Source organism: Amblyomma mixtum, chromosome 9 (assembly GCF_055824585.1).
Source record: "Amblyomma mixtum isolate Tamu chromosome 9, ASM5582458v1, whole genome shotgun sequence".
NCBI lineage: Eukaryota > Metazoa > Arthropoda > Arachnida > Ixodida > Ixodidae > Amblyomma > Amblyomma mixtum.
In genome coordinates this window covers 120140311-120153171 of record NC_143020.1, presented here as the reverse complement: position 1 = coordinate 120153171, position 12861 = coordinate 120140311, and the positions used below count along the sequence as shown (strand labels likewise).

The 12861-nt window shown below is 49.2% G+C and overlaps 1 protein-coding gene across 2 annotated transcripts in view; it reads right to left on the bottom strand.

Moving 5' to 3' along the window:
- Positions 1–12861, bottom strand: part of MTA1-like (metastasis associated 1-like) — a 24516-nt gene extending 11655 nt beyond the window's left edge. For both annotated transcript variants that reach the window (XR_016285762.1, XM_089561743.1), the window contains exons 1-7: positions 12656–12861; positions 9048–9115; positions 5359–6275; positions 5024–5100; positions 2819–2935; positions 1420–1508; positions 631–1337 (exon numbers count right to left, since the gene is read on the bottom strand). Coding sequence is in view for 1 of the 2 variants with exons in the window: in XM_089561743.1 (XP_089417869.1) it covers positions 631–1337; positions 1420–1508; positions 2819–2935; positions 5024–5100; positions 5359–6275; positions 9048–9115; positions 12656–12683 (2003 nt within the window). In the remaining variant the exon portion in view is untranslated. The remainder of the gene's footprint in view (positions 1–630; positions 1338–1419; positions 1509–2818; positions 2936–5023; positions 5101–5358; positions 6276–9047; positions 9116–12655) is intronic.

Below are 12861 nucleotides of genomic sequence, written 5' to 3'. Positions count from 1 at the left end.
GGAATCTGAACTTGTCTTTTTGCCGCGGGAACTGGATCTACACGTTCCTAGCATTCTTAGAAACTGTGACTTATTGCCCTGTGTGGCCAATTTCCCTAATTAAATCGAATTAACGTCCGGCTCCTGCCCTTTTTTTTTAATTCTGCGTCGTACGGTGGGCGGAGTCGACCAACGCGTGGAGTGCCTTTCACCCAGTCCCGTGGCGGCTTGCCGCTCTGCCATCGGCGGAGTAATACGTAGTAGTCCGTAGTAGCAAATAGTCCGCGCGTATATTTATTTCTTCGGGCTTATTTTGCGGCTATATTATCTGCGAATGAAACTATTTATTCATGGAAACCTCAAAAACAAAATGAAGCGAAAGCAAAGCCTCCACGGAGCTGGCTGAAAGGAACTTCACGCATTGGTCGACTCCGCCCATCGTGCGAGGCAGAATTTAAAAAAAAAGGGCGGGAGCCGGACGTTAATTCGATTTAATTAGAGAAATCGGCCACACAGGGCAATAATTTGCAGTTTCTAAGAATGCTAGGAACGTGTAGATCGAGTTCCCGCGGCAAAAAGACAAGTTCAGAATCCTCTTCAGTGCACCTTTAAGAGCACTCAGAGTGGCAGCCACAGCTCAGGTCCCCTCACCTGGTGGCCTCAGTGGCGACAAAGTAGAGGTCGTCGGGCGCGTCAACCCACGAGATGAGGTGCTTGCGGCCGCCCAGCCGTGTGATAGTGGCCACCTTGGGTCGTCCCCCGTTCAGGGGCACAGCCGGCGGGGGAGGACCCAGGCGGCGCCGAGGCCCTCCCAGCGGGGGCCCATTGGCCGGATCGGGCGCGGGACGCTTGCGAGGCTGTTGTGGAGGCATCAGCAGGGGCGGCGGCGGCGGTGGCGGGGGGTGCGGCCGCTCGGAGGGCGGTGGGAACGCGTGGCGCACAGGAGCTGGGATCTGCTCGCGGGGCGTCGGGTGCAGCCACTCGGGCCGTGGCAGGTTGGGCGTGCCCAGCCGGTGGGACACATCCACCACGGCGCCCCGGTCGCGAGGCCTGCGGCGTGTTGCCATGGCCGCGGCGGCTGCCGCGGCCGCGGGGGTCGCCAGCGCAGCTGGGTCCAGCTTGCCCTGGCACTCGAGCCGGATGGCGGCCACGTTCACAGGTAGGAAAGGGTTGCGCGCTGCGTGCCGGGGTCGCAGCGCCGCCGGGCCCGCAAGCCGGCGTGCGAGGCGTGTCAGCGCCGTTGTGCACAGGTAGAAGGCAGCACGCGTCTTGACCACAGGCCTTGGGCTGCCGGCGCGCAGCGCCAGTCCGTGCGCCGTGGCACAGTGCCGCGCCAGGTGTGCCTTCAGCTTGAACTCCTGCGCCGCAAGAAAAGGGGTAGGGGGCTGTGAGGCATTGCACGATAACAGCAGGTGTCACGGAGTAAAGCAGCGAACTTGCCTTTCCACAGTTGGTCACAGTGCACCGGTGGGGACGGTGCGATGCCATGCCAGCGGGCAACCGCTCAGAGCCCAGCACGTCAGCAGAATCTGAAAGCACAGGACAAATGCAGCAGCTCTGTAAATTGCGTTGCCGAGTGCCTCCAACATAGACAACGTGTTGACGTTTGTGCCACGCCACTGAAGCCTCGTACACACGTGATTGCGTGGTATCGAGGCAGAGCACCCAGAGCAGCCATTCTTGTAAGGCCCACCCTGAGCCGTGCTTTGGGTGAGCTCCTTGGTTGGCTTTTTCTCTCTTCTTCAGGTAATAAGACACACAACACAAGGCACACATCATCTCAAGCCCTTTCGTCTTGCATGTCTTTACATTCCCACAAAAGAGTAGTCAAGCTTCAATTATAAATTGACGTTTCTCGGTCATGAATTCATCTCATGAATTCATGATCGTGAATTCATCATTTCGATCATGAATGTCATATGATATATACTGTCCAGTGTATCTATGGTTACTGCGCTTCAACCTGAGGCAAAATGCGTAAGGACTGGCTGGGCAACTGGGTTGCAAATGGTGAAGGTTAACAAATGCCTCATGTGTCACACTTAAATTGTAATAGAAAACACTGGTCTTGAAAAAATTTTTTTATTAATTTAGCCATAGTTCTGAAATTTTCAGGGCACATGTATTTTTGCGCGCTGAATCTAAATATGTCATTTAATTTCATGTAAAACAATTTCTTGAGCACTTATGCACTTTTTATGCAAGTATTTTGCGGAGAGTTTTGAAGAAAATTTGTTGTGGGAAACTCTCTGAAATGTATGCCATTGGGTTCTCTTGACACCAAGGAATACAATAAGGGTAAAATTATCATCCTGGCTCTCATAGAACCTGAGTAATAGGGTACTGAAGCTGCCACTTCAGAAGCAGGAATACACACTTTCCTTCTCATTTCTGAAGCGACAACTTCAAAACTCTATAACTGAAGTTCTATGATAGGCAGGAAGACAATTTCACCCTTATTGTAGTCCTTGGTGTCAAGAGAACCCAATGGCATACATTTCAGCGAGTTTCCTGCAGCAAATTTTCTTCAACACTCTCCGCAAAATACTAGCATAAAAAGTGCATAAGTGCTCACGGAATTGTTTTACATGAAATTAAATGACATATTTAGAATCAGAACACAAAAGTACATATGCCCTGAAGGTTTCGTAACTGTGACTTCCTTAATAAAATTTTTTTTTTCAAGACCAGTGTCCCCCCTTAAAACAGCATGTTAGGATGTGCAATGCTTTCTCTGACTACGCAGAGAACAAACACCACATGGCCTACTGTGCTTTTCAAAATTAGTGTGCTGAGATTGAGCACAAGCCCCCGTCCACAGCAGACTTGCAGGGCTTACCCAACCGTGTCGGGTATTTGAGGCCACCAAACTTCTTCCAGTACGTCCAGCAGGACTGGCAGAGGCGGCACTGCATGTGTGCGGGACCCCAGGCGTACCACTGGCCCGAGTTCATGGCTGCAATTGCAAGCACCAGCCATGTCAGCACATTTGCTAAGCAAAGCTCGCACTTTCTCTGGCATTCAATGCCCTCACCACACAGACAGCTTTAAGTGCTACTAAACCAATCACGATCGGAACACAGCATGAAATGTGCTCATGTTATCAATGGCTGGTGGGTTCAACTGAGACTGACAGGCCAAGATGAATGGTTCCACTGATGGAAAGCCTTTAGACAGCCACCAGACATTCACTGTCTGTACTGCATGGAAGAGCGAGTTGCTTAGGCTTGTTCTCTCTGCTTAGCACTTTTTTTTTTTACTCGAGCTGTTTGCCATTAGGCATAATGAAAAAGGAAAGAAAGTTATAATCACTCGGTCGAATTTTTATGCTGCACTGATAAGCTGTACAATAAATATGTACATTTATTTCGACATTTATATGTGGGTCGCTTATCCTGCTCCCAAGTTTACGTCTGAATACGAGCTAAACATTTATACTTCATTTTTTTTTTTTCTGCGATGGGACGTTGCAGACAACTATAGCAAGTGGACTCAAGATAATCGCTTTATAGCGAACTTTTGCCGCTTTTTAAGCGAGGCTTGTTTGCACTCCTTTCTATAACTGCTTAGCGCTTAATTTTGAGTGAAGAAAGGAATTAAAATTAGGCCAGCACAGTAAGACAATAGGGCTGTGTGCACTTACAATCAATTTCGTGTACCAGCAGTATTCCTCACAGCAGCAGTAATGGTACAAAGCTTCTGGTGATCTGTTCGTAGGGGCAGAACACCTTACAGGACAAGGCTTTTATCAAGCTAGCCATCAGGTACACCCACAGCTGACTTAAGACGTTTGGCCGGGGTTAACTGTTTCCACACAAGACCAACCAAAAGAGTGTGTTCAGCAGACAATTTCATCGCAAAGTTCACTGGCACATTACACACAGACAAGCAAAGCAGGTCAGATATCAACAGCCCTACTTGAGTAACCACCGAGGCTATGCTCCACATCTCTATTTCACACAGATGACATAGGCCTGTATACATTTCAGTACAAACCATTTTCAGAGGTTCAGAAAAGAGTAATTTAAACTCAGAGTCGGGAAAACACCAAGGGTCAAAGAAATGGGGAAAAAAAATCTGAAAAGTGGGAGGGCAATCAGAAAGCAATGCCGAAACAAGACAGAACCACAGCATCATATCTGCCCCTCCTCTTTCATGGTATATACTCATGCTCATGGCTTTGCTATTTCTGTCATAGATTTTGCAAATAAGCTCTGAATTTAGTGTTATAATGCCCCCAATCCTGCAAGAGCAGCCTGGCAAGATTTCCAGTATTAATAAACAAGTCGCAATAGTTGCTTGTCAAGGTGTGAGCGACCTGGCCTTACAAGGTCATGACAAGAACTGATGCTCAGGAAGAAACGCCACTGCAGAGCATGAATATTGGGAAAAACCTGGTGCGCCTGAGAATGGATGCTAAGTACAGCGCAGCATGGCAGGACAAGCCAACAAGGCTAGACAAATGGTTTGGTTTGGTTTATGGGGTTTAACGTCCCAAAGCGACTAAGGCTATGAGAGACGCCGTAGTGGAGGGCTCCGGAAATTTCGACCACCTGGGGTTCTTTAACGTGCACTGACATCGCACAGTACACGGGCCTCGAATTTCTCCTCCAAAGAAATTCAACCGCCACGGCCGGGATCGAACCCGCGTCTTTCGAGTCAGCAGCCGAGCACCATAGCCACTGAGCCACCGCGGCGGCTAAGGCTAGACAAATTCCAAGGCTAGACAAATGTTGGACAGTGACGTGCTAAATTCATGTGAGGGAGCTGCAAAAGTTTTGATGGGACACAAACTCCGCCTTAAGGGTATGATGCGATGGCGTAATGGATTAATTCCCATATATGCATAATTGGTCATTCTCTACTTTACATTCACAGATCCCAGGGAACCCTCATACCAAAAGGGGCGGGGACTGACATGAGGCCTATAACTGTACAAGGACAAAAATGAACAATCTCTGGAAATGGAAGCATTCCTCTGAGGACTAATTCAGTGAAATGAGATACGGCAGCAGAAGGAGGTGAGGAGCTCATCAGCACTCACTGTAGCAGCTCTCGCAGGGGCGGCCGCCTGCCGTGGCTCCCTCGGGGCCTCCCAGGACGCCCGTGGCCTTGTTGTTGCTGCACAGGAGAGCACACAAGCATCAGGGTGAAGCCCCTCTACAATGCTTGCCCACGCCGACGACATAGAACAGGCAATGGCACCCTGAGAGCTGGTCATGCCCATACACATACGCAGTGTCTGCCTACGGAGGGGCAGCAAGATTTGGGATGGGTCCGTGTCAGCGTAACAGAGTGAACCAACTCAAGACACGAGAGCATAAACAGAGCAAGAGAGAGGTGCTTAAATGAAGCTTCAGCACGGGAACGCCCACTCACTAGTTTGGGATGTAGACCTGCTTGAGCTTGCTCTCGGCCTCGACAGCCTTGACCCGCTTCTGCTGGACGTAGCGGTCGGTGGTCTTCCACATGTAGTAGTACTCCACAATGTTCTTGAGGCTCTTCCATGGCAGGAAGTCCTGGCGGATGTCAGCAAAGTCCTTGCCGTACTTCTCGAGGGCCTCTTCGAAGAGGTTCGCCTCCGAAGCAGACCACTCCTCCATCTCGTCGCGGCACAGCACGGGTCCACCAGGGGGCACCAGCGCGGCCACGGCGCGCGCCAGGTCATAGCCCGTGCGGTGCAGCAGTTCCATGGCGTGCAGCAGGGTCACGTCTCGCGAGGCCGCCGCCGCGCTCATGTGGAGGCTGGGCTGCTTCACGGAGCTCGAGCAGTCCAGTGCGCGCGCAAAGGTGCCCACCGACCGGCACACAATGAGGAACTGGTCCAGCTGCCGGTCGGTCAGGCCGTGCGCGGGACTGTACACCAGGGTCTCTAGCTGGGCGCTGTCCACTTCCTCGCTCCCCTCGGCGGGCAAGCCCGTCCACGGGGGAACCTCCGCCTGGTAGCGCTGGCCCACACGGATCTCGCCCCGGTCGGCCAGCAGGCTCTTCTGCTGGGGGTCGTAGACGAGCGCGTAGAAGAAGGCGTCCTCCTTGTTGAGGTATGAGAGCAGCGACTCCGTCTCGTTGAGCAGGGTGACTGAGCATTTTCCCCGGATGTGGGTGGCCGGCAGCGTCTCCACCTGGCGCGAGAGGAACAGCTCGCGGTGCCGCAGCTGGTGGCGCTCCTTCTCTGTGAGCTGCTCGGCTTCCCGCTCCTGTTCCTCCTCGAGCGCGCCCACCAGCGGCTTCTCCAGGGATAGGTCCCGTCGCCGGTAGTAGCACATCACTTTTGCCTCCACGTTTCCATTGGCAGTCTGCGTAAAACCAGCCAAGCTCACTAATGCAGGCACTGCAACGACAGCTAACTTTCTGGGCCTAAGCTGTGCTACACTGGCCCCGGAATTATAAATAAAGAGAAAAGACCAAGTGCACACAACCATTAGCCAAAACTCCAGTGATAATAATGACCTTAAATTAATGGTTTTTTGAGGAAACGAAACAGTGCAGTGACTGTCTCACTCCTTGGTGGACACCTCAACTGCACCATGAGGGAAGAACATGGTGTGGAAGGTTGGAGTGAAAGAAGAAAAAGAATGAGGTTCAGTAGCGGAGTGCTCAAAGATAATTTCAATCACCTGGGGATCTCTAACGTGCAGTGGCATCGCACAGCACATGGGCTCCTTTTGAATTTCGCCTCCATCGAAAGCACAAAGTTTTTATTTACTTTACTCTGCTTTATTGTGGTTTAAAGTCCCAAAGCAACTCAGGCTATGAGAGACGCCGTAGTGAAGGGCTCCGGAAATTTCGACCACCTGGGGTTCTTTAAAGGGACACTGAGGAGAGCACTATTAATATTTTTTTTTATAGTAAAATCCGATAGTTTGGCATGCCATGGCTTTGTTGCCACTTGGCCGGCAGTGAAAGATGCATTTATTTCTAAGAAATTTGGATTCAAAGTTGAAAAAGTTTTTCCCGCCGCTCTGATTCAAACTTGGGATTCTCCTATGAAACACAGGACTAAGTGACGTGAAACATGACGGGCGCATGACATACCGCAGACTCTGTGATTTCTGGCGGCCAGCAGTGCGGCCTAGCAGCAGCTGAAAAGAAAGCTACCGCCGGCCGCACGTTGAAGGCATCTATCGGCTATTGCGGCCGTCGCTACAGTCGCTTCGATTACGTTTGCACTGGCGTTTTGCCAGCGTTACGATGGATCTCGTTCTCGAAGTCGTGAACGAAGTTCTCGCAAATAGACCCCTTTAGCATACCGTGTACCTTGTTACCGCTAGCGGAATACCGGGAGCCCGCCTACCGCCGAAAAACAGGCGCTGATTGGTCCCGATGCTTCAGGAGCGCGCATAGCTGCCGGGCACGTGGCGCCATCTGGCGACGTCAAGGACATTTGCGCATGCATTGGCTGCGCCTCAGGGATTTGTGGCTTCTCGGGTCCTAGAGTTGCTAGAACCATTGGTTCTAGCAACACTGCTTTGTCCTATGACGTCATCATGCTTGTACTTGCGAGTTTGGCCTGTGGCGGCGATACCTGTATTTTGGTTCTTGCTCTTTTCTACGTTACAAGAGCTTTGTTGTCAGTATGAGTGGCGTTTTTGTAATCAGGAGCTGGTATTCTGTCGATACAAGCCAACTTCAATTTCTCCTGAGTGTCCCTTTAGCGTGCACTGACATGGCACAGTACACGGGCCTCTAGAATTTCGCCTTCATCGAAATTCGGCCGCCGCGGCCGGGATCGAACCCGCGTCTTTCGGGTCAGCAGCCGAGTGCTGTAACCACTGAGCCACCGCGGCGGTTAAAAGAAGGCACCAAGTCAGATTAGTGAAGAGTGTCATGCCAATCTCATACAGGTCAGAAACATGTTAGCCATGACACTCTTCACCATGCCGAAGGCACAAAGTCAGCTTAGTGAAGAGTGTCATGGCTAACATGTTTCTAACCTGCATGAGATTGGGTCAAAGACAATTTTTTTTTTTTAGGCATTTCACCCCAGATAAAGGCAACAGCCAGGTAAGCCCAAAGCTTGCACCCATTTGTAAAACCGGTAGGCACCCGGTAACCAGAGAAAGGAAAATACAAGAAGAATATTAAGAGACTGGAAGAGAGCACTGTGGCTCGGGGAGCAAATGAGCGCTAATGACATCCGAGTCGAAATCAAGAAGAAATGGGCATGGGCAGGCCATGTAATGCAAAGGCAAGATAACCAACGGGCATTAAGGGTGACAGACTGGATTCCAAGAGAAGGCGAGCGTAGCAGTGGGCGGCAGAAAGTCAGGGGGATGGATAAGATTAAGAAAATTGCGTGAAGGTGGCTACAGCTTGCACAGGACAGGGTTAACTGGAGAGATATGAGAGAGGCCCTTGTCCTGAAGCGGGCATAGTTAGGCAGATAATTATGACAACCTGATAGTACTGGGGATTGCACCTCTCGCATCATTGGCCAAAACTAGACCAATCCCAGCACTAGTTACAACAGCGGATGGTGCACAGATTTTCTAAACACAAATGATTTTGTTGAAATTAACCATTTCTCTTCGGACTGAAATTAATGTCTCTGTGTTCAATCTCCAGCCATCGCTGTTTGAATGCTTGGCCTCAAACACTGTTGCAAAGGCCAAGGCTTTTGAGTTCTTGCGTTGCACAGAACTGAACACCGCTGACAGCGCTTGCATGCATATAGCACTGCCAGACAAAAACAGCCTCATCAAGGAAAAAATCTATTAACCTGCTTGCTGAAGGAATGTCCTCTAAAGTAGCCCAGCAAGTCAGTGGCACATGACACAGTTCAGAAGCAAAACAGGCAAGTGTACCGAGAGAGGACTTCGTGTGAACGTACAAACCCTCATCTATATCACTTCAGAGCTTCATCATGCTGTGCTGACTGACTGACTGGCCAACACTCAAGTGATATCACTAAAAAAAAACTGAAGCTGTACAAAAACAAAAAAAAATATCTTCACACCTTGCGCGCTGGAGCACATTTTACAAAGTTCAGCCGAAATGGGTATCAAGACTAGAACTCATGGCACTGGTAAAAAGGTGCACCAACTAATTGTTGCGAGCCAGCCACTTACCTTCACAAGTTCTTCAATCCTCCTGATCTGGAAGGGAGCTGTGGAGGACGTCTCAAAGAAGACATAGTCTGCATAGGTAGGACAAGTATGCCATGTATCATGTCATGCAGCAAAAAGGGAAAAAAGCTCACTGAAGCTGGGCTCAACACCTTACAGCAACAAATACTACAAGTGAATACAAACTAGCAGACACACTGGCAATCATTAGCAATCTACTTTCATATCTGTGAGTTCTCTAAAAAACAGCACATTAAAATGCAATACGTACAGCAAAAAGGAGGCAGTCTTTCTCATCACAATTCAAGGCTGAACCTGTTTCAACATTTTTGCCACTAGTCCCAATAATCCATCTTACAGCACAACTAAAGAATCTTTAAGTGCAAGTGCTTTCTTAGACGACACATTCCAAGCAGAAAAGCACTTGTCTTTCATAAAAACCAAGCACCTTAGACATTAGTTTCCTGGAAACAAACCAGCACACTGATTTGCTCGCAATCTAGCCATGTTATTCACTAAGCATGACTAAGGACACTTGTTTGGTTTGGTTTATGGGGTTTAACGTCCCAAAGCGACTGAGGCTATGAGAGACGCCGTAGTGGAGGGCTCCGGATATTTCGACCACCTGGGGTTCTTTAACGTGCACTGACATCGCACAGTACACGGGCCTCTAGAATTTCTCCTCCAAAGAAATTCCAGCCGCCGCGGCCAGGATCGAACCCGCGTCTTTTGGGTCAGCAGCCGAGCACCATAGCCACTGAGCCACCGCGGCGGCTAAGGACACTTGTGAATGGCGATCGAGGCTGCAGTCTTGAACAGAAGCAATAGAAGCTGATCATGTCCAAGGTGAAGTTGCATCCTTTCTTTTCTCATAGGGAAGACTACAGCATCAACTTATCATTGCATCAGAGCACACATGCATCACCGTGACAGAAGTGTCAAGGTGACAGAAAAAAGGCAGCATAAAAATACAATCAAGCTTACTATTTCAAGAGGCTTAAGTTGAACAACCAACACAAGTTCTGAGATCAGCTTGCCTACAATACACTGAGTGGCTTCGAAATTCTTTTTTTTTTTTTCTTGCAGCTAGATGCATTGAAAATCCTATTAGCCACAAGTCTGTCGCTGGAGAGGTGGCCATCAGTTATTTTTTTTTGTTTCATGCTCTTCCAGTAAGCGTACAAAAGGCCACTCCAAAGGACTCCATGTGTTCTCTCGTTATTAAGGCCTTTAATGCCTCATTGTTGTAAGCAGGAGTTGTCGACAGAAATGTCACGCTTTTCAATTGGTAGAAATGTTCGTGACGTCACAGCGCGCGAATTTCAACGGGGCCAATTGTACTTTGGCTAGTAACCATGCAACCAATTAAAGGGATCGTATAGTGATGCTCCACATAAGTAAGTTAATTAGTTAACCAATTAACCTAATTAACCTTTCAAGACAGACCAGATAAATAAATAAGAGAGTAGGAAATTCGTCGAGTTGGGGAATCGAACCAGGGTCACTGGAGTGCGAGACGAGCACGCAACCACTCCGCCATGCCAGCAGTTTGGAGTGAACAAAGGCACCTCTAGTGAATACGGTGTCTTCATTCACTCCCATCTTCCTCCCTTCCCTTACGGCGAGGTTCAGGTGTCCACCGAGATATGCGAGACAGGTACATTTCCTTTCCTCAAGAACAAATTTACCGACGAGCAAGGCGTAGAGCCGAAAGGACGATGCCGTTCTGTGGACTCCCTGGCAGTGTTGCAATCAGAAGCGAAGCTTAACATCTTAACCACACATCAGTGACACAAGCAGCAACACCGCACTTAAGGCTTCCGCCTCACCGCACTTTAGGTCAACAAAGTGCCCCCCTGAATTTTTTGGTGTAAAGGGAATCGGAGCTTTCATCAGTCTTATCAAAGCTTCGCCAATATATGGGCTATGAAAAATGAGGAGCACTGTCTTCACAGGGATGCTGAGGAGACGACTTCCATCCAATTGTTATTTTTTCAGTCAAAAATAATTCTCCGACTCTTTCTGGCTATTCCAATATTTGCTTAGAGAAAAGAACAGGTAGCCACCATTATGAAGTGAATGCTGGTGTAGCGTAACCTCTGGAATCCACACCAAAGAATAGGTGTTGACACATGCATTTTACTTGCAAAATCTGCCAGAGAGGGCAACACCTATATTTCGCTTATTTGGTCTTTTCTAGCCAATAAAAGCCCCATTTTCAGTGACAGTGGACCCGGCACCCTATTGACACAAGCCAACTTCTATTTGCCCTCGACATCCCTTACATCAGAAAAGCTATTCTTTCCACAAACTGCACACATATACGGCACCGATCATTCCTTCCCACAAGTGCTCGTCACAAAGTATGGCCACTCAATTTCGGATGTGGCAGCACTTTGACGGTACAAGTGAAATCCGTCATGGCGATAGCCTGCTTAATTACAAACAAGTTTATCAGGATCAGTCATGTTTCCAGGACGCCGAAGTACCAAATGTAGCAGCGAATGCAGCACACTGCATCTGACTGTGCATCATGTCCGCTATCCTCGCACCGTCATTCACTTGGTGTTGCCCGAGTAATACAATCCTCAGCTTTTCCTGGTGCACTGCCTCACTGCACTGCTGACTTTGCCACTCATATTCTCACTGTTCATGAACATGTGCCAGTGATGCTGTCATTTTTATGGTTCCCCACACACTGATTGATGCAGAAGTGATTAATGACACAAACCAGACCTGTTTCCACGAAACCACTGGTGCGTCAAGCATGCACACAACAGTCAAACAAAAGGTAAACTGCTAGTTTAGCTGGACCTGCATTGGACAATCGCCACTAACACTGTTCGCAGCCATTTTGCCTAAACTTTATCAAGCATAGCAAGAATGTTACAGGCCGTGCTTCTGACACACCCCTGCATCGACCAGAGAGCTCAACATGCTGCACTTGTTTCCCACTTAAACGTAACAATAAATTTCCCCACGGGTGAATGTCGACAGCTTTCACATTACACAACATTTATGTGATAAAATGCCCACTAACTTTCGCGCATTTGGTCACTATTTGAGGGAAGCTACTACAAGATCAAACAGCCGGCTCGATTGAATACATTTTTCATACAAGGCGGCGAAGTGACGCTCCGGCAGGCACCAAGCCCATTAAACCGCTGCGTGAATTCTGTAAAGGCCACCGGCGTCAGATTGATAATTCGCACAACCTGTCCACAGTGTTCGCGAGCACTTCAAAAGAGAATGGCATGCATAGCACAATGCAACGAAAATCAAAGACTGCATCTGCCGCGCGTTGCAGCAGACCGAACTAATAATAGCTCATTGCGCGTGGCAAATTAAACGGTGCTCGAAAACTTTACGGTTGCACTTTCAAGCACCGGCACCGCAGATTTTACGAAAGAAGTTATTTCGCGCCGCTCTGCGCTACTTAACGCATCCAAGCAAAGACCCATCAAGTCCGCTACCTTTTGGACCATGCTCGGGCCGCGTGCAGCACAAACTGCATAAATTCTACGCGCGTGAACGCAAAGCACTCCGAGGTTCTCATTAATTAACCCTAACGAGCGGAGGTCTCTCCGGCGGGACTGCCGGCAGTCACATACCCCCAACGCGGTACATGTTGGCAGCCATGCTGGACGACTATGGACCACTTGGTCACGGCAGTGAGGGTGAAGATGAAGCCGTGGGTGTTATGAGAGGTTTCTACAAGTGTGTTTTTAACTGTTCACAGGCACAGACGCCGCGCGACAAGCGCCATTTTGGACGCGCAAACCAAAACAGCACAAGCGGCTGACACCGCCAGCACTTT